Here is a 20,601-nt window from a genome sequence, read left to right on the forward strand (position 1 = left end):
TAGAAAATAATTTTGTTGCTTAAAACTAATCGATAAATAGATTCCTTCTTTGAATGAAATTGTCACGTCTCAGGTCACGAGGATTCACTAGTTCCATCCTGGATCGATAGAGGTCTCATGGACTCTCATTTTCTCACAAATCCTCGAATCAGTTCTTGTTTCTATATATATGTACTTCTAAATCCTAGTTTATCGTCCAGGTTTGGACGATTATTCAACAAAATTTTAATCGATTCTGTTCTTCGAGCAAAATTGAGTTTGAATAATTTTTTAGTACTCTTTTCGCATAATACATATGCTATAGACTTCTACTGATAAATATTAATGTCACATTTATTCGTCGCTTAATCAGATCTTTATTCGTTATTCACGAATAAATCTGAAGTTTTTATTCATTATTCAAAATAAAATATGTAACTCTGCTCTCGTCTCAAATGTCTAGGACAGGAACTGTCAGCTGTAGCCTGACTCATAAGTCTGGCTGGTGGTTTCGAGACAAAACACACTTTCCTTTTTCTACTATGTAAATCAGACTGATCAAGCGGCGCGACGTGGAGAAAGTGTTTGAAAAAGGAAGTGAGTTTTAGATGGGAACTACTGAACTACGACCCTGCCATTTGGGTCCAAGGATAGAGTTAACGATAACCGAGAAATCATCAAAACATGGACCCCAATTCTAGATATGTACATACATGACTTAAGGTGAGGAATAATTTCCCCATTTACTGCAGGAGTCAGTCTATTACAATCTACTTTCTCGCAAATGCTCGGATCTGCTCTTACATTTAGTACCTATTGTTCCAAGTGTTTAAGGTGCAGGGATTGTCAGCTGTAAACCCAATGGATGAATCTGACTGGCAGTTCTAGGACGAAATTCCATCTTTCTCTTTCCCCCGTTTTCGTTTTTCTTAACACCCTTGGATGCTTTGCAAGCTCTAATACTGTAAGTCCAATCCAAGAATTTTAACGTTTCCCGAATCAGTCGGCAGGTTACAACACTGCTCACTGTCGGTAACAAGGACAAATATTCTTTTTATCGACAGTTCCTCTTTATCCAGTGACTAAAGATGGTGTGTGAATAGTTCAAATTTAGCGCCAAAACATTTTATTTTACTGAAATAAAAGTGGTGTGCGTGAATGAATTTACGTCTTGTGTTAAAAAATTGAAAATTCATCTTTTTCTTAAATAAGAAGCATAATCTTATAGTCACGAGGTAAGGAATGATTAACAGTATACAATTTTAAAGTACAATTAATATCAAAGTGAATTTTACTCGGTTTATTCGATTTGTATATTTCGCTATTTAACTCGAACTGTTGTTTATACATCTACTATTGATCACGATTATCAAAACTATACTATTTTTGATAACAATAAACATGTCTATAAAATTAGAGAAAAGCGCACGACGAATAGTAAAATTGAATTCATTAAATACTTTAAAATGCTATCTTGTAGTTGAAATATCTTCACGAAACATATTCCAGGATACAAATATAGATGATTTAAACTTGTTTCAATTTTTTAAGATATATTTTTTTGTTAACATTGTCAACATAGATGGAGAAAATAAACATATAGAACGATTTTCTTGTTTTGTTTAACCGGTGGGATTACGACGGAATAAAAATACATCATTGGAAAGTACATAGATATTCAATTGTAGAATGCATCAATTTTTCCTTCAAATAGTCAAGTATTATACTGTCAAAATTCACTATCTTTTATAGAGTATTTCCAAATACAATTTCAAGTAACATTGTCTAGAAATTGAATTTGACTGAAATGACTAATTACTACAATGAAAATTAACAATGATAATGATGACAGACAATGATACGAATAATTTAGTACATATTGCCATGAAATTTGCAACATCTATCAGATTTCCTTATAAATTATATAAAAATTACATAGTAACAATAAGTGTTCTAAAAAGTATTGCAAGATAAATACATCTAAAACTATAATTGCATGATGTAACATATATTGCTGTAATATAAATTAATGAAATCACTATTTATACTCGTGTAAAGCAGCGAATCGTTTTTCATATTCTGTTTTGGGTCCCTTGAAGAAAAATTACGCAAAAAGCAGTAGCCATTATTTTATATTTGAGAAAAACTCCCAGAAGCATCCCAGGACTTATACAAACGGTCTCTCAAATCTTGATTAAAATGTTTTTTAAAACAAAAGTAGAAATATCAAAATCTGTTGAGCTATGTACTTTTCACTATGCAATACGTATTGTATAAAAGTAAACTGCATATCGTCTACAGTGGGAAACATTATTATACGCATTAAAAAAAGAAAGATCTGTTTCTATACATTAAAAAAGAAATATGTCTTTTAATAAAATTAATTAAACATTTACTGTACTATATTTCTATTATATGATCAATGCTTTCTATTAAAAGATTGAATATGCTCAATCTTAGTATACGATACATTAATTAATTTGAAACCAATTACTAGAACAATATATGATACTTCTTAAATAATGAATCACACTAGTAAATGGTTTTATATTCTATCTTTCTTTTTTTAAGTACTGGTTGCATAGTTTGTTGAATAGTATTGCTTTTTATTTCTAAAGTTTCCAAATTCAAAAAATAGATTAATTATAAATATATTAATAAGTTATGTAGAAAAGGAATAATTTAAGTTCCTTTTGTTAATTACATATATAGTGCATTTTAAGGCGCTGCATGTAAATATCATGTAATTTGACATGATGAATGGTTTTTTTGGGAAAAGTGAGAATAAAAGTTGCAATTGTTTGTTCAAAAAAGTATTAAGTGTCAAAGATAATGAAATCTCATGAGACTTATTCAGCAGAAAGTGCAACCAGAATTAAACTCCAAAGAAACCAGCGGTTTGGATGGTTTCTTTCTTAGTACTATCACTGGATTATACATTTCTGTCTTCATAGTTAATTGAACATTACAAATTTTAATTGTCAAGCAACAGTATCTACAAAATAAACACGGTGATTATCAACTGATCTTTTTCATCAGTCTATATAAAGTGCACTGCTCAAAATATTTCATCATTTAATTCAATGTATCCTCTAGTAATTGCATGAAATAAATTTGTCATTAAAAAAAGCAAATTCACTCCTTACTCTTATACATTCATTATATCACAAGATAAAAATGACATTATGCTTAAAAAATATAGTATTGCACTGAATGGCTAACTTTTATGAGTATTATTCATTTTAAGATATTTGTAACTAATCAATAATGATTACAAGTTTTGATCCATTGATAATCTGTCCGTGTACAACCAAATATCTGTTGTTATTGATTGACTGAATTCGCTACTGAAAACTTCTACAACTCTTAAAGATAAAATCTCAGCAGTCTTTCTGTGCACACACTGCTTTTTTACTGATTTGGGATTTCACTTCTTACAATCGCTGATACATACTTCTAGGTATGCCTATCTAGTCAATAGTCTAATTGAAGTCTACTAATCTATAGTGCTCGTTCATAAGTGATATGTCGAGTAAAGTATATTATCTAACGGCGACAGTGAATTTAATGCTGCGTAGCAACGACTTAATAGCGTGAAACTGCGTGTGCTAGCGTGACTTTTTTAAATTACAAAATTTCGGAGACAATTTGTCTCTTTCATTATTACAAGAAACAGGTTTCTTCATAATTGTACTCCAATAGAAAATTGATGGGTGGTCCCAATTTTAAGCGAACAAGAATTAGTTTTTCAATAAACCTTGAAATTCAACAATTTATATCTATTGTTTTAGAGACGAAATATTTATAGTCATAATTATTAATTGTTTCTACGAGTTTCAACGCTAGCACAGACACTTCACTATCAAGTCCACAAATGTAACTTGTAGAAGTAGGAACGAGCTATTTCTTCGAATTTTTGAAATAATTATTCTATTTAATACATAATGGAAAATCAGAATTGATCATACAATAAACTTGTGCGAGCAATAAAGCACTTTTGACTCGTTTCTACTTCTTTTAACCGACGAATAGAATTCGGTTCACAACATTAACATTTTTCTTTTTAAATTAGATGCCAACAATTTGATATGAAAAAATTCACTAACCATGATGGGACGTAAACATTTTATATGATTAAGTTTGCCAACAGCAGTTTGTTTTAATGTCACTAAAAAACTCGCTTAAATACTTAGTAATATATTTGAGTTTCAATGAGAATGAGATACCTCGAATAATCGCGTCGTAAAAGTTACGCTTACGTTCTTATTGCCTACAAATAGTTGTCCGTTCTGAGGAACCACTTCTTTTCACCTTTGGCTTACCGTCGGAGTTCAATTTTTCACGACAGCAATAAAATTCTAACAAAATTTTTTAGCAGCGATCTTTTGTAAAAAATAGCTTTCTACGTCGCTTACAAGTATAGAAATGTTAACATACCTTTCAAAATTCATCGTATTATAAGCTTAAAGACGATTGAAAGTTGACTAGAGGCGATAATCTCTTAAATTTATTGTATAAAGAAGCTCGAAGCTTCTATTCTTTCGATTCCAGATTTTTAACTAATTGTAAGACTTTAGGATTCATACGGCAGCATTTACATTTTCCATTTACACGAATTCATGCCTCTTGATTAGTAAAGTTTAGCGTCTAAAGTTTACATAAGTTAGAGTAAATCGGTAAAAAGCAAAAGTATTGAGTGTGTTTACTTCATTACTTTCCCTTTCCAATAGAAACAGTTCACTATTAGTCGATTTGAATCTTTCTACCTACATTCTTCTTACGATATACATATTACTTTTCCAAATTGCATAAGCATATGCAGCAATTGTAGATATAAAAATTTCTATGATACTGTCCTTGGCAAACTTCTTCAAACGGATCGCTTAAAATGTAGTAACTCCGGAATCATGCATAGCTTGTCTAATCTAACAATAAACAGAAAAAACATCTATATGCTATGAATAACATTCCACTTGTTCTATTTTGAATATTCAAATGCATTTTCGGTAACCAAAGTATTTAAGATTTCAATGTTTTCGTTTATGTCTTTTGACGTATCATTATGGATGATGATTTTCAGCTTCTTAACATCCATTAAAATTGACACGTTCCGTGGCTATCGCCTACTAAAATAACTTTACAAACATATACGTGCATTCTGCAACTGTTCCCTTCTGAGAACTAGTTGTACAATAACCTATATTAAATTTCAAGTTAAATGGAGTGAAATCTTGGAGTATAAGTCTTACATGAAGTTTCAGCAATATGACCCAAATATCGGATTCCTGTACGTCTTTTCGTTTTCTTTTCTAACACCTGATTTTGCTATAACAATGTCCTTCGTTAACGCTTAAAACGCGCATATTAAAACCATGTAGAAAGTCCACATCCTCGCGTACGAGACGATTATTCTTTAATGTCTGTGCGCTTTAAATACTTAAACATCCTCGCAGATTGCAAGTTATCGACCCATTTACTAGATATGTCACTTTGTACGAAATCACACTTCCCATGGAAAAAAGTAATTTCTGTCTGTGAAATGTGCAAATTAAAGAATTCGCACTTATCCAAGACACTTCACTTGCAATTTTCATTCAAATCTTTCTCGGACTTCAAGACGTATCTTGGAACTTTCCTTGTCATGAGTACATCGAATAAAAACATCAGCGCAGTTCGTGATTCATTAAAATATAGATTAAAAACGTCTTTTTCCTTACGGTATCTCTATGTGTATGTCTCTTCCACTTGCTCATAAGATCTTTATAAGAAGACCGTATGAGTGTGAGGCAATTTAAATGTTGAGAGACTAGCTATTAACAACGGTAAAGCAGTCAACAGTGCAGGCGCAATTAAAGGCGCGCCAACTAGGGTCTTATATGTTGTAGTTCCTATTAAGCCAGATATTCTTATAGTGGCCGCTATAAAACCAAAACCAGTACACCTGTGGAAATTTTAGTTTTATATTTTTTGTTCATGCACAAGGATTTGATAACGAACAAAATTACTCACCTTAAATGAGTAGGGAAGCTCTCGACTGTAACTAATGTAAGTGATGTCCAAGCAATAGCAAAGATTGCTATAAAACCACCTTCGAAGCCAAGGACTGCCGAGCTATTTGTACCCACGAGAATCAAGCACAGAGCCATTACTGAAGAAAAAAATAATGAAATACCAATCATTTTTGGCCGCTGAAGTACAGTGAGTGCCAGTCCTGCTAATGCTGCAGCAGGTACAAAGGCCAATTGAGCAACAAGATGACCATGTAATGCTTCTTCTATATAAATATTATAATCCAAATCGAGTGTAGGGCACGGTCCGCTAAGACTTAATTCCGTATTATTTTCCAATTTACATCTCGTAAAAACTTGGGCGGATAAATCTGTATCCACAAATCTATAAATAATGTTTTATACATTGCACATCATGTAACAAAATAATATCACAAATCATTTTTATTTTCAATACATACTTTGAGTGTACAATAACACTATCCGTAAAGTGAGTTTTACTGGATTTTATACTACTAAATTCTACGAACTGGAAAGTACAATTATCGAAATCTACATGACTGAATACCATCTTTGTGAATCTGAAACGTAATAACTCTTACATAATGTGATTAAACATGATGTTATATAGAAACTAATGTAGTTACATACTTGCATTCTGAAAAGGTTGTATCTTTATACCGACAATTTTCTAAAGAACCATTGAATTTTATATTTTTGTATACTTTTCCAAAAATTTGTTTAGTATGATTTTTATATTCTGTAGCACGTAAGAGCTTGAGATACTCTGGACACCATACCATAAGACCATAAAGCCTGAAAAAAGAATCAAGTTCTATTCCATTGCGACGAAAATTGATTGATCATAGAATGGAAGTACAAACCCAAATGATACAGTTGACCAGATGATTATTAACACTATCGTTACGCGTAAATGCGGCGATACAAACAGTTCCACAAAAGAATTCCAAAACTGAAAATTAACAAAAAAAAATTGATTAATTTTTAAGTACAATATATGGTATGCAAACTCTTACCATTTCAATGGAATACATTATATCAGCTAAAACACTAGTGTGGTTAGTAGGAGATGGAGGAGCCAAACCACGAGGCCTTTTAGTTGGAAGCTCTAATTCAGAAAGCTGATATTGCGCACCTGCTGCACCCTTCCTTGCATTATTTTTCTTGTATATTTTCTGCAAAAATATATTAATTTTTTGTATAATATGATTCAAATAGAAATATCTATTGTTGCGAGCACCGGGTATATCTCCAGGCCTATTACGTTCGCAACGAAGAATAGGAAGACGTTCGAGGAACAGCTGTCAGAGAGCAAACACAGCAAACGCCAAATTTGAAATACGAGTCTTGTATATAAGATTAGTAATACATAAGATCGATTGTAAATAAACGAACAGTGTTAAAAGTGTTAATCATTGTGTAATGCCGCGACGAGTTCGGGACAGTAGTGCGCGCGGGGAGCCGCCGGCGGCTCCCCACAAACGTAACACTATTAAAATAAAATACCTGATAAACCATCATTGCTTCCACATCTCTGCCTGCTTCGACTAAATATCTTGGACTTTCCGGTATAAAAATAAGTCCTATAGTAGAACATAATGCAGGCAAACAGCATAATAAGAGAAAACGATGCCAAGCACTGAAGTGTTCTTTATTTTCAAGAACAACCATTTCCCCAGTTGTGGGAACCACTACCCATGCTAGAAGTGCAGCATATACTCCTCCCAGAGATCCTGCTGCTACGAGTAAACCAACCCATCTGCCTCTGCTTAACCTTGGGCAACATTCTGCGAGATATGTAAATGCTAATGGTAAAGATCCTCCTACCCTATAACAAGATAAATTATAAATTTTGATTATAATTTATTTCTAATATTTAACTATATATAAATAAAAAAAGATAAAGAAATTTCTTACCCAATTGCTGAGCAAAATCTAGCAGTCATAAATGTACCATAAGTTGGCATAAAAGTAGCACAACAGCTAAACAAAGCATGAACAGACATTGCAGATAATAAAGATCTACGTCTTCCAAGTCTGTCTCCTAGACCACCCCAGAATAATCCTCCTAATGCAAGACCCATCAGCGTAATATTGCCTATAACATGATTACATGGAGGAATTTTGTTCAGAAGCAAATACAGAACAATAAATACATCAGGATCAACTCACTGAGCCATCCTTTCTCATTATCTTCAATACACAATTCAACTTCTGCGCTTGGTAGGATGTATGGTACAACGAAAAATTCAACAGTATCTGCTGCAAGACTTAAGCCTGTGCACAGAGCAGCCAGTATTTGAAAATAGCCAACACCAGCCTGAAGCACAAAAATATTACAAATGATGTGTAAATATTATATGTAAATATCAAAATAGTTTTATGCAAAAAAAATCTAAACTGATCAAAATCTCATTACTGTTTATTACATTTCATTAAAAGTGATTTGTTCGTATCGTTCATATGATAAAGTAGGATATCAGGAATCTGCAAAACTGCAGAGGTAACCTCGAAACAAATTATGCAAACAATAAATAAACATATTTACTCCTAGATCATTGAGGTATCCCGGTATCTCTTGCGCGTCGTATTTTGTTTTTACAATCGATTCATCTAAAACTTCGTTCATATTGAAAGGTTAAAAGTCAGAACACTGACAGTAAAAAAAATGATTACACGTATAAAGAAAACAACTTTGCTAAAAGAGACGCCATTTAACATAGGTTATGTTTTTGTTGTATAATTCACGAAAGTTCAATATTTTATTTCGATACGACCAAGGAGCTACCGGTAGCCAATGTAAACACAGATTTCAAATTTACATGAGCTCATTGGTCGCGATCTATCTCTTCGCGCTTCCGAGAATACGTTTCGAGTGATCATCGATCGATATTCCAGCAGTTCGATATATATTTCGATAATCGCAATAGAAGTTCGAAATTTTAGTGAAGCAGGAGTCCATGGTACAAAACGGGCGTCGGTTTTGAAACTCCTCAAATTTCGTGACTTTAAACGCTCATTAACATCGTTTACTGATTAAAAATCGATTTAAATATCAATACGCGGACTTAGAAAACAGTGTACATAACAATAAATCATAGTGTTAGTGAAATTACAGTGAAAATCTCTGACTAACGGCGACTGCTTTGGGCTACATAGCCATCGAACTTTTCATCTACCTAATTCGTTAGAAAATACTTTCTTAATCGAAAAACTGTTGATCGAAAGACTTAATACAGCTTGCGATACACAAAGTATAAAGAATTTAACTAGTAACATGAACATTAAACTGACATTTGCCTAAAAAAGTGTCGATTACTCTTATGGACCATACTAGTCGCATGAAAAAGTATTGACCTGCTTAATAGCGTCTTCGTGGAATTGTGCTAAAAGAGTGGCGTCGGCGGTAGAGTCAATGAGATCGTGTTCCGCGGAATCGGCTGAAGCCGCGTTCACGGCGGTTGTATTTGCATTCGCCGGTTGCGTCGTCATTTCTTCGGTGTATAGACCTCCTTTAATATTTGCTGTACGTTCTCCAGTCCCGGATATCGTGCCACCGCCGGAAGATGCGAGACCACCCCCGCTGCCAACGAGCCACTGGCTTTCCTCCTCCGGCGAGGGCATCACTGCCACAAACCATCTGAAACATCGTCGCACATGGGTGATAAGACAGGATGAAGCAAAGCAAGTTGACTGCAAACGTAAGTACATACTATCTAATTGTTTTACCTAATGTGATGGTTGAAGGTGGTAGAAGAGATAGGTAGATAAAGTTTTGACTAATGGTTCATTCAAGTACTACCTAATTTGAAAAATTTAATCGATAGAATATATAAGATTATATACTCGTGACGATTTTCCTTCTGAAATGGAAAGAACTGATCTGTCTACTTTAAAAGTTGCTAATGGTTTATTGGGATAACGAATAATGAATAAATCATTATTCTCTACAACCGAATATATTTTTAATTAAAATAAGAATTTCTTTGCATAATTTCAAAATTATTCGATCAATGCACTACTGGTTATCCTAATTATTTATTTCAATAAATGATGATAAATTATTCGAACAAATTTATGCAATATTCGACTAACAAGTATTTATTCCGAAAATTTATTCAAATTAAATTTTGAATATTTATTGAAAATAAATTGAATATTGATCAACTCTACTTTAGACCATCAAAACCATCACGTTGCAATACTCGAATCTTATTTATTGATTCTATATTGTTAATAAAAATGACGTTGTTTATAATGATATTGAAAAATCAAACGATACCATCAACAATCTATAAATACCAGAAATTCGGAACAGAAGGAACAGACATTGTTATCATTAATTGTTAGTTGTCCAAGCTCCATATTGAAAACATTTCAAAAGCTATTGCCCGCGCTTATCGTGCCATCTTGCGTCAGCAATAACGTCACGTCAGGTTGCAACGAACCGTGCACTTTTTCAACGTCACTCGTTATTGGTTACTACACGTTTAAAAACGCGTCGTCGGTTACGTGCACACTAATAATTTATCGATTCGCGCGTTCGCTCATGCATAGTCGACCATGTACGCCTACAAATGGGCAACTGAGGGCGCGCGCGCTCGCGCCCACACACATACACGCAGGAGGCCCGATGCACATAATTCTTTCCCTAAATATACACAACTACGTGTGTCAACCTTGCCATCAATGTCGTGCGGTGGCATTGTTAAGTATAACGCAGAGTTCCCGCCGTATTTCCGCGACCCTTTGTCCCTCTTTCACTTGACATTTTCGTTCCACGTGTCCAACGTGTCTTCTCCCCCTTTCCGCCTCAAAGCAACGATACCCTCACGCGTCAAACGTGCGTCGACTCTTCGCACCCTTATTTTCCTGGCGCTTGTTAAAAGTGGCAGACGAGGGAGGAATGGCAAAAACGAGACATTCGCGTTGTCACGTATCGTCTGGCATAGCGCACTTATTTTTAGTCGATTCTGGGAATAGAGACAGCTGAAACATTCATTACGTATATAGATCTAATCAAGCTATAAATGTCTCGTTGGTCGAATATCTACTGGCATTGATTTGTAATTTTCACCGAAGCGAAAATGCAAGATTGAAACGGAGGAATTATATGTAATTTTGATCAGTTTCTGATCTTCCATTCAGCTCTACTATCATTAATATTCGTTCAAGAAATTAGCATGTATAACAGGTATAACTGGAATAGAAATCATAATTGATTCTTCCTCGTAGATCGCGAACGACGGTGATGTAGTAGGAAGTTAATGGCAGAATTACGAGGACATTCGCGAAAGATAAATATTTGTTAACTTCCGTGATAAGCTAATGTCTCGCCTGAGGCGAATACATGCACGTACGTCGCGTAAAAATGGTAAAACACAGGCGTTTAAAAACTGTCGCCAGTCTTATGATATTTCTGCTTACCAACGAGAAATTAGGAAGCTCTTGAGTCTCTATTGGTGCCCCATTGTTGTGCTAGATAACTCTTCATAACCCTCCCAACGTAACGTTGTAGTACTACGACCACTAGCTTGAATCATCGAAGTTCCTGCTATTATGCTTTTCAATTCCTCGTAGAATGGTTCACTCGTCTGTCATCGATCTAAGGCGTTCTTTGTACGTAGACAGAAACTATGCACGTGGTCGCGTCGCGACGTATTCAAGTGCACTCGTGATGAATTCAAGCCGCACGATGACGCATAACAAAAAGTTTCACACCACGAGGTTGTTCTCTCGTCGAGCCGCTTTGTTGTACTTGCGAGAGTACGTACCCCGACGTTTCTCGATGGGTTCTCTGTTGCAACTATGCGCGCGATGGCGATCGCTCGCGATATGCATAAGCGTAAACGTACCGACACGATAACTGTATTTAATCGGTGATTACCGCTAATTAGGAGACGCGATATAGCAATGTAGAGCAAAGATAGATCTAGATCGCTTTTAAATTCTGAATTTAACCAGACCTCTTAGTTGTTTAATCTATACCCTTTCCTTGTGATGTTGAAGAAGACTATTTAAATGGGAAATTTTTAAGAAAATGATCATTACTTTTGCCTGGTGATATAGATAAGTTTTTATATTTACAAGCTAGCAGAATAATCTCTGCCACCCACTCAGTAAATTATTTATAATTTCTAACTCGATAAGAAGTTAAATCGCAGTAACACTTTGCTGTTTTCACATGCACACAAGCGTGTACTGTTTTGATTGTAGAGTTTGACCTTATTTAGTTTCTACCACTGGCAAAAATGAGCAATTAATGTAACACAAGATCAGATCGATCGACCACACTTATGCACACGTAAGAACAGCGGTTACAGTGTTGAGACACGAATGACCCCCACTGCACAGTTCGTGTTGCGACTAGCGTACAGTTCTAGGGGTTAAAATAGCTTACCCGTGTAACGGATTTGACAAAATTTCACAAGCCACCGCGAAGTTCGCGGTGAGCAGAGAACGCTTACCTGGTTAATAAAAGATTTTCGCGAATCGTAGCGCTTTCTGGATGTCTCTTCTCTTAGAATGGTCTTTTCGGCAAACAGGAGACGTAGGCGTATCGTTAGCAATGATCAACACACTCGGGGTCCGAGGCATTCGTTGATTATCAGCTTATCGATCAACGATGCACACCGACGTGTGTTATGACAACAGCTTTTGTTCATCAGAAACGATGATTCTACCTCGTTATTGTACCCAATAGCACAGTATCTCTGAGGGAGCCGTAACAACAGCTGCTACCGTAGACAATGCACTCGCGAAAGAGTTCCTCGACATTGTTTCACCTCATATCATGACGATATGCCCCAAAACTAATTGGAACCTTGTCGACGTGAACTTTCATTCCGCCATGAATCAATGACAAGACGAACGGGAAACGAATCACTTCCGGAATTTGGCCACACTATAATTCAATTAAGATTCTCGCGGTATCCAGCGAACGTAATGCTCCATCCGGCAATGGTAAGCTGATTTGACGAACCGGTAGCAATCTCGAAAGAAATCTCATGTTCGGTGGTGATTTTCTAGCAAAGCACTGGATCGCAATAAACTATCTATTAAAAGTGAATCATTTCACGGGTGTAGCTTCCGTTGATAAGACAATCACATTACACCTTTGGGGTTTTTGCGCGCAGCGTGTCTTAGAAATCGATGAAGGAACGGCGAGTCACGGGCAACCCCCGAATTTCCAACAGCACCAGTGTCACTGTTTCATTCTGTCGATGCGATGGTTGTCTGTTGCTCGAGTTCCTTTATTCGTTAATTTGTATCGCGGCGATACCGTCTAACAACGTTCGTGACTCACTATCGGGCGTTCTCTGGGCGCTCGTGAGGGACGAGCAACTCGGCAACATTTTCGTAGTATGAGGCAAACAACACTGCGCGTGTATCGATTGAAGGAACAACTACGAGCCGTTAGAATCACCTTCGCCCTATATAGCGACTGCTACTCTACCCTCGGACGAATCCGACGTCAACTCGACGAGTGTTTGTGGAATGGCTCATATAGACAAGATCTTCCAAATCTAGATCTTTTGCTAGGGAGAGGGTTGTCGACCTACTTCGTCTTATTCCTTTCATTTTCCCTCAGGAGTTATTCTTAACACGGTTATGAACCGATTTGGAAACGTTTTCTGGAGATATCTTGTAAAAGGAATTTAAAAGTAATTTATGAGGATCTCTAAGATTTACTCAATTAGAGGCATTCTGTATTATCAACTGGGGTGAACGATTTCGTTATAAAAAATTTGATTTAGAAACTTGACTGATAGATTTGTATTTAAAAAGGTTGATCGTTTAGTAGGAAATATTACTTCGTTATCAGAAAAAATGATCTTTATTCGTCATCAGAATCTTCGTCGTCTTCTTCTGCGGCTCTTGCCTTTTCTTCCATTTTTGTCCGTGCAATGAGCTCCTTTGCTGGATTAAATACGCCATTAGTTTGTGTGTTACATATATAACACCTGGTACTTTTTTTGTACTGATCTAACGCACATTTTTCGCAGAAGTAGTGTTTACATCTGAAACAAATATTCATTACTTTATGCTTGATATCTTAGCTCAATTTCAATTACTAATATTCTAAGGAAATTAGACGTACTTTGTAACAACTGGATCGGTAAAACTGTTACGACAAATAAAACATTTAAAAGGCAAACTTTCTTCATCGCTATGAATTTCATATTTTTTGTCATCTTCATCGCCGCTATTATTATATTCTCCTGAAGCTGCTTCTCTCTCTAATTGCCACCCCAACTTGTAATCCGAACGATCGTGAAGAAACTTACAACTATCTAAAAGTGAAAATTCAGTCATTATATATTTTAATAGTTGGTGTAATATTTTGTAAATTTAATTTAGTTCTACTTTCCTCCAAAACCGCAAAAACCAGTTTCTTTGTAGTCTTTACATATGTCGGGTTGATAATCCCATCTAACAGTTGCTCTGAGATTAGCTGGTGCTCGAATTGGTCCCTTACGTACCATACCACTTGATGCATTCCCAGCAGCAGTATCTTTCTTCTTATAGTATTGAGCATAATTGTTCAATCCTCTATAAATTTTATCATCTTCTTTTCCTTCAAGTTCCTACAAATTTTTTGACTAGACTGTTTTATTCTACCAATAAATGCTTATTATTGTTTTAACATTATACATACTTCATTTATTTTCTGAGCCTTCTCAAATAAAGCTTGTGCATCCTTATCTTTCTCTGTTTCTGTTTCCAAAATTGCAGTTGCTCCTTGGTCACTTGGTCCAGCTGGCATAGGAGTTTTACTACTTTTGTAAGAAACTGTAACACTGTCTTCATCACTGCTGTCATTATCAATAACTTTTTGTGGATCTCTGAACCTTTTCGTACTAGTCTGTAAAATACTATATTTACAAAACTCTCCATCTTTATTAACATTTCAATTATCATTGAATACAAATAAAACTTTATTGTTTATCAATGAATACTTTATCTAACACTTACGCTTTGTTTCATAGGATTATGATCATCCTGTTTTCTCTCTTTCTTAACAACCGTTGTTTCATCCTCGCTGCTTTCTGTTTAAAAAATGAATACGTAGTATATACATTAAAATTTATATACAAAATGTATAACCTATGAAAGCTACTAATCAAATTTACGTAATGGAATTACATTCTATCAAAGAGGGAAAGGTTCGGTATTTCTTGAATATAGTTACCGTCTTCATGGTCCACCTCTTTACGTTTTCTGGCTGCAGTGCTTCGAATCTTTCTTCGTTTGAATAAAAACGTGCAATTTTTCTTATCTGTTTTGGGTTCTGCGTCTTCCATGTTTGTTTTGTAAACAACTTGCTCCTAGCGGTTTTCTAACTAAAAGTTTAATATTTCCTATTACTTTAAACGTTCTGAAAATACCTGTTATAATCATTTTACCAGTCAATCGATACTGAATCTACATAAGTGAATTGAATCTTCGAGTAAGCACGTTTTAAAGGTATTGCTCACATTTTTTGTAGAATTAATAGGTTATACTTGGCTGGTCAGAGACGCTATGTGTTCCTCAACTTGTACTTCATCGTAACTATGCATTATATAAAATCGTTAAATTGTGCAATGTATTAACTGTTATACAGCATTCGTTGTATAAATGAAAGATAACAGTTTCAGTTTTATAAATGTTAAACTAATTCCACTCTGTCAATATAGAAAAGAAGTTCACAAGTAACTTATAAATAAATTGTTGACACATTTCAGAAAAGAAAGCAATATGAATAAGAAAAAAAATATGGCTATTAATTTTCAAGATAATATGATATTACTAACGAGAAAATATTTAAAACGCAAAATCATGTGTCCTGAAACAAAATTTAGGCATCATGTGAAAGAACGGTTACATATATTAGAACTGTTAAAGCGTACAGTTGACATGGGTGAAAGTAACTCTGCTCTGTTAATTGGTCCTAGAGGCAGTGGAAAAACAACAGTATGTTTATTAATTCAAACAGTTTTGTTTATTCAGTCTATCAGTGTTTTTATTTTCATAATTCTTTCTTATGAGTGCTTTTTTTTTTATAGCTGATCAATAGTGTTTTGAAAGAGTTGTCATCTATAAAAAGTTTTAAAGAAAATGCTTTAATAGTCAACCTTCATGGTCTTGTTCATACTGATGATCGCTTGGCATTAAAAGATGCTACTCGCCAAATGCAATTAGAAAATGTAGTGGGTGATAAGGTTTTTGGTACATTTGCTGAAAATTTGACCTTTTTACTTGATTGCTTAAAGTCAGGTGACAAAAAGCGTACAAAACCAGTCATTTTCATATTAGATGAGTTTGATTTGTTTTGTGAACATCATAATCAAACTCTATTATATAATTTGTTTGATATTGCTCAGTCCGCACAAGTAAGTGTAGAAAAAGTTACTTATTAGCTTTTATTTTCAGCTAAATTTAAATAAATATTTTACTTTGTAGGCTCCAATATGTGTAATAGGGATGACTTGTAGATTAGATGTTATAGAACTTTTAGAAAAAAGAGTGAAATCAAGATTTTCTCATCGTCAAATATTTCTATTTCCTGGTGATACATCTTCTTCTGAACAACCAGCATCTGCTTTTGATGATCGCTTAGAACTCTTCCAACATCTTCTTAGTCTTCCTGATGATGAAAATGTAAATAGGATAGAGCAACAGTATGATGATTGTACAATAGATCCACAATTTGGATCTATGTGGAATGAATATATAAAAAGTTTAGTCAATAATCCTACTATGGTTAATTTGTTAAAAAGAATGTATCAAATTGATATAAGTGAAAGAAGCTTTAGAAATTTTTTGGCAATTGTTGTTTCTACATTGTCTGAAAATCATCAGAAATTGGAAGTAAATGATTTTGTGGAAGCAAGCAAAATATTTGCTCAAGATGACAAGGTGTTAGTGCTTGAAGGATTGTCTGTCTTAGAAATGTGTTTAGTAAGTGTACTGATTGTTCTTTTGTTTGCATGAAACAATGTTTACATTATAATTTCATTTTAGATCATAGCTATGAAACATGAAACAGAAATTTACGATGGGGAACCATTCAATTTTGAAACTGTTTATAATCGCTACATGAAATTTGCTAATCAAAATTCGTCCATACAAAGTGTTCAAAGGCCTGTTATTATGAAAGCCTTTGAGCATATAAAGGTAAGGACTAAATAGAAAACTGTTTTTGTAGGATATTTTAGTAACAAAATTACAAATAAAACTTCCACAGAACTTGGAGATCTTAGCACCAGTGAGCAGCATGAATACAAAAGTTGAAAAAGAGTATCAGTATTATAAATTTCTGCTTACACCACAGCAAGTGATGGAAGCTATAAAAAATTACTCTGGATTGCCAACAGAAGTTTCTCAATGGGCTATAAGCAGTGTGTAATAATTAGAGTCTTATAAATTTTGCATTTATTATGCATTTATTATGCATTGCTTATCCGCAACTTTAGTTAACAAAAAAGTATTTTATGAGCAAGTATCAGATTCATATTTTCCATAACATTTTATGGAAAAGATTAACACTAGAATGTAGTGAAAAACTCTTTATTCCATATTTAAAGCCAATTTTGGTACAGTATTTATTAGGAAAATGATTTGTACCAGTGTTTTACTATATGTATTCATTTCATAGATATGTTTTTACAAGTAGTCTTAATGTTGGAGAAATATTAAGAATGTTCTGAAAATTACTGTAGCTCTTATGTAATGTGTTTTTACAATGCAAAATCGTCACTTGCATTTACTATGTAGTTATCATAAATTTGTAAATAGATTTAAATGTCTAATAATATTGAGTGAGGTAGACAAAACTGTTACTTTATGATCGTCAGTAACATTTTTAAAGATTGATTCCTGCCAATCACAGTATAATGAAACGTCCGATATTACGTCCTGGATAAATGAAGGAAATAAATAACTTTTCATAATATTTTATTTGAACTTAAACTATGATAGAGTCAACTTCATGACATGTGCCATGCTGTTAATTGAAACATCACATAGAATATTATAGATATCATATTAAGTATATTTACTGTGTCTGTGATCTTTCAACTGGTTTGTTTCCTTATATACTAGTGTGTGTGCGTGTAATTATCATATGTGCAATTGCATAAAATTTGAATTATTTATCAGAGTGTGTGTACATCGTACGTAATGCGTGAAAGCGTTAGAACGTGTATGTGAATACATTTATACGTTTTTAATAAATTTACATTCAATAAATTGTTAAACAGAATTTGGAAACATCAATCCATCCAAGCGAAATTTGGCTTTGTTTCTTTATTTAACGTAGAATCTGTAATCGTATTGGTTTGTGGAGTTCTTACTGATTTCCTTCTGAAGTACAGTTGTTTTTTAAGTTTCAAACGACTTTGGCGATTGTATTTTTCGAGAAACGTGTTGTGACCTATTATAAAATTTATAAATGAATCGGACTTTCTGAATAGTTTTTCGTTCAATGTACTTTACCAGGATTTATTCCCACGGGATGTACGTTTCCTAATTCGTGTTCTTGTAAAATTGGACGAAGGGCAGACATAGCTCGGCTTACACCTACCTAAAAATGTAAATAAGCAATCTATAAAATTACTAATTTATAAATAACATTGTGGCTTAAATATAAACCTGCATGTGTCGTATTCGATGTTCCACTAAATCTGCACCAAGAAGCTCATCACTAATGCTCATTCTGATTGGTATAATCTTGTTTACAAACCATAATAAAATGATAGATGTGCAAAAGCTCCAAAGTGTTAAGCATACAACTGTTAAACATTGTACGCCTAACAAGTACCATCCTCCCCCTGCAAAACCACATTTTTTATAAAACTTATTTAACTAAAAATGCGCAATTTTGTCACTGCAAACCCTTGATTAAGCCTTTTCTTCCACTAGTAGTAGTAAGAGGATGTGGATCATCTGCAAATATACCAATAGCAATGATGCCCCAAATTCCACTTGCTCCTAAATTAAAGAAATTGTGCTATTAGAAAAAAATAAAACGAAGACTGAAGGAATAAACTAAATAAAAATAAGACCATGGGTTGCACTGGCTCCAACAGGATCATCAATTTGCAGTTTATCTAACATGGGCATTGCAAAACATGTCACAAAAGCACCAACCATTCCGACGACTATAGCCTCCCACGCCTTAAAAAGAAAACAACCACCTAACTGACATTGTAAATGTAAAATTATAACATTGAAGTTTTGCCAAAAACTAAAAAGTTTTTGTTGTAGTGGAACTTACCTGTTATTGCAACTAAGGCACCAAGAATACCATTTATTTGACTTAGAATATCAATCCCATTTGAATTAGTTAAGCTGAAACCTAATCCAATTAAACCACCCCCCATGCTTGCTAGCATTGTGGAGACTGCTGCTCTAGCAGCATATTGCCATCGTTGACCGCTAATACCATATGTACTACCACTATTAAAAGCTAACCAGCCCCACCTTATATAATTATTATATATTAGTATACTTCATAATCTCAAATCTGTGAATTACTAATTTATGATTAAATGTTTTACCAAAGTACAAATAAACCCATAATAGCATTGACAGGATTTCCAAGAGGTAATGGGTCAATCCCATTATCGTATCTGCCCAATCGTGGTCCCAACATAATGGCACAAGCAAGTGCTATAGAAAAATAACATTTCAAATATTAGAGTAGAAATTGTTGGAACAATTGAGTAAAGAAATAATACTTACCTGAACCACCGCCAACAATATGCACTACACCTGACCCAGCAATGTCAATAGCACCTAATTTTTTTAAAAAACCATGATCACCCCACACCCATCCAGCTGGTATGCAGTAAACAATTGTATTTAGAAAAGAAAACAAGCAATATGCTTTGAAATTGCATCTGCAATTGTATATTCTTATAAGAAACTAAATTTGCTTGTTATTTTGTCTAATTACCTTTCAGCCATAGCACCACTAACAATAGTCGTCGAAGTAGTTGCAAAACTCAATTGAAATATAAATGCAGCACATTTCGGACCCAAAAGCTTATCATTTACAGAAGGATCTGTTAAAAATTCTCCCAGGCCAATGAAAGGATTGCTAAACCTACTTGATCCAAAACTCATTCCAAAACCAAATGCCCAATAAGTTAATCCACCAAGTACTATATCTACTACATTTTTCATCATAATATTTACTTCGTTTTTTAAGGAAACACATCCAGATTCTAACATACCAAAACCTATAGAATCAAACAAATGAAATTGACTATTATTCTTGAATAATGTCTAATTAAAAATTTTACCAGTTTGCATAGTAAAAATTATGAAAGAGTTTGTCACAATCCAATTACTATCTTCTTGATTAAGATTAAATATAGAGGTAATATATCCATATTCGGTTGAACTATTTGTGATGTTTGTTCCATTACTTTCTACATCCATGTTCTCTAGAGACTATCTTCGTCAAAGCAGTGACATTAACTAAAGAACAAACCTCTCTTATGGTCAGAGAAAGTAGAACTTTTGTGAAAAACACATTAAAAATACATGGACCATGATCAAAACAACTTAATTATGTATGGTATGCAGTCTCAATCGTTTCCAA

General features: G+C 34.1%; 4 protein-coding genes across 10 annotated transcripts; 1 reads left to right on the top strand and 3 right to left on the bottom strand.

Moving 5' to 3' along the window:
• Window positions 1-2,095: 2,095 nt before the first annotated feature.
• LOC143183970 (synaptic vesicle glycoprotein 2B) lies at window positions 2,096-13,361 on the bottom strand. 6 transcript variants are annotated; one of them, XM_076385843.1, is made up of 12 exons: window positions 11,436-12,200; window positions 10,688-10,997; window positions 9,366-9,648; window positions 8,181-8,328; window positions 7,926-8,106; window positions 7,515-7,836; window positions 7,025-7,183; window positions 6,872-6,960; window positions 6,639-6,803; window positions 6,449-6,568; window positions 5,989-6,372; window positions 2,096-5,920 (listed from the first exon to the last, which is right to left on the bottom strand). In XM_076385843.1, the coding sequence occupies exons 2-12, from the start codon at window positions 10,693-10,695 to the stop codon at window positions 5,740-5,742; spliced, it is 2,040 nt and encodes a 679-aa protein (XP_076241958.1). In that variant the 5' UTR covers window positions 10,696-10,997; window positions 11,436-12,200; the 3' UTR covers window positions 2,096-5,739. The 6 variants fall into 6 exon arrangements, with proteins under 6 accessions (XP_076241958.1, XP_076241962.1, XP_076241960.1 ...); XM_076385847.1 differs by lacking the exon at window positions 10,688-10,997 and adding an exon at window positions 9,738-9,810 and having other exon boundaries at window positions 11,436-11,473; XM_076385845.1 differs by lacking the exons at window positions 10,688-10,997; window positions 11,436-12,200 and adding an exon at window positions 12,476-13,361.
• On the top strand, window positions 13,243-17,807 carry Orc4 (origin recognition complex subunit 4). Its single transcript, XM_076385852.1, has 7 exons — window positions 13,243-13,370; window positions 15,419-15,476; window positions 15,737-15,965; window positions 16,058-16,384; window positions 16,455-16,952; window positions 17,016-17,168; window positions 17,239-17,807. The coding sequence occupies exons 3-7, from the start codon at window positions 15,750-15,752 to the stop codon at window positions 17,398-17,400; spliced, it is 1,356 nt and encodes a 451-aa protein (XP_076241967.1). The 5' UTR covers window positions 13,243-13,370; window positions 15,419-15,476; window positions 15,737-15,749; the 3' UTR covers window positions 17,401-17,807.
• On the bottom strand, window positions 13,635-15,530 carry Mdlc (RING finger protein mdlc). The gene is made up of 6 exons (XM_076385854.1): window positions 15,202-15,530; window positions 14,985-15,058; window positions 14,668-14,874; window positions 14,376-14,596; window positions 14,110-14,298; window positions 13,635-14,029 (listed from the first exon to the last, which is right to left on the bottom strand). The coding sequence occupies exons 1-6, from the start codon at window positions 15,311-15,313 to the stop codon at window positions 13,846-13,848; spliced, it is 987 nt and encodes a 328-aa protein (XP_076241969.1). The 5' UTR covers window positions 15,314-15,530; the 3' UTR covers window positions 13,635-13,845.
• Window positions 17,808-17,931: 124 nt separating the features above from the next.
• Window positions 17,932-20,547, bottom strand: Amt (Ammonium transporter). Of its 2 annotated transcripts, none has more exons than XM_076385851.1 (10): window positions 20,300-20,547; window positions 19,951-20,236; window positions 19,737-19,894; window positions 19,553-19,664; window positions 19,270-19,475; window positions 19,058-19,189; window positions 18,888-18,980; window positions 18,645-18,823; window positions 18,489-18,576; window positions 17,932-18,426 (listed from the first exon to the last, which is right to left on the bottom strand). In XM_076385851.1, the coding sequence occupies exons 1-10, from the start codon at window positions 20,436-20,438 to the stop codon at window positions 18,266-18,268; spliced, it is 1,554 nt and encodes a 517-aa protein (XP_076241966.1). In that variant the 5' UTR covers window positions 20,439-20,547; the 3' UTR covers window positions 17,932-18,265. The 2 variants fall into 2 exon arrangements, with proteins under 2 accessions (XP_076241966.1, XP_076241965.1); XM_076385850.1 differs by having other exon boundaries at window positions 18,888-18,983.
• Window positions 20,548-20,601: the final 54 nt, after the last annotated feature.

Source organism: Calliopsis andreniformis, chromosome 9 (genome assembly GCF_051401765.1).
Source record: "Calliopsis andreniformis isolate RMS-2024a chromosome 9, iyCalAndr_principal, whole genome shotgun sequence".
NCBI classification, from domain to species: Eukaryota; Metazoa; Arthropoda; class Insecta; order Hymenoptera; family Andrenidae; genus Calliopsis; species Calliopsis andreniformis.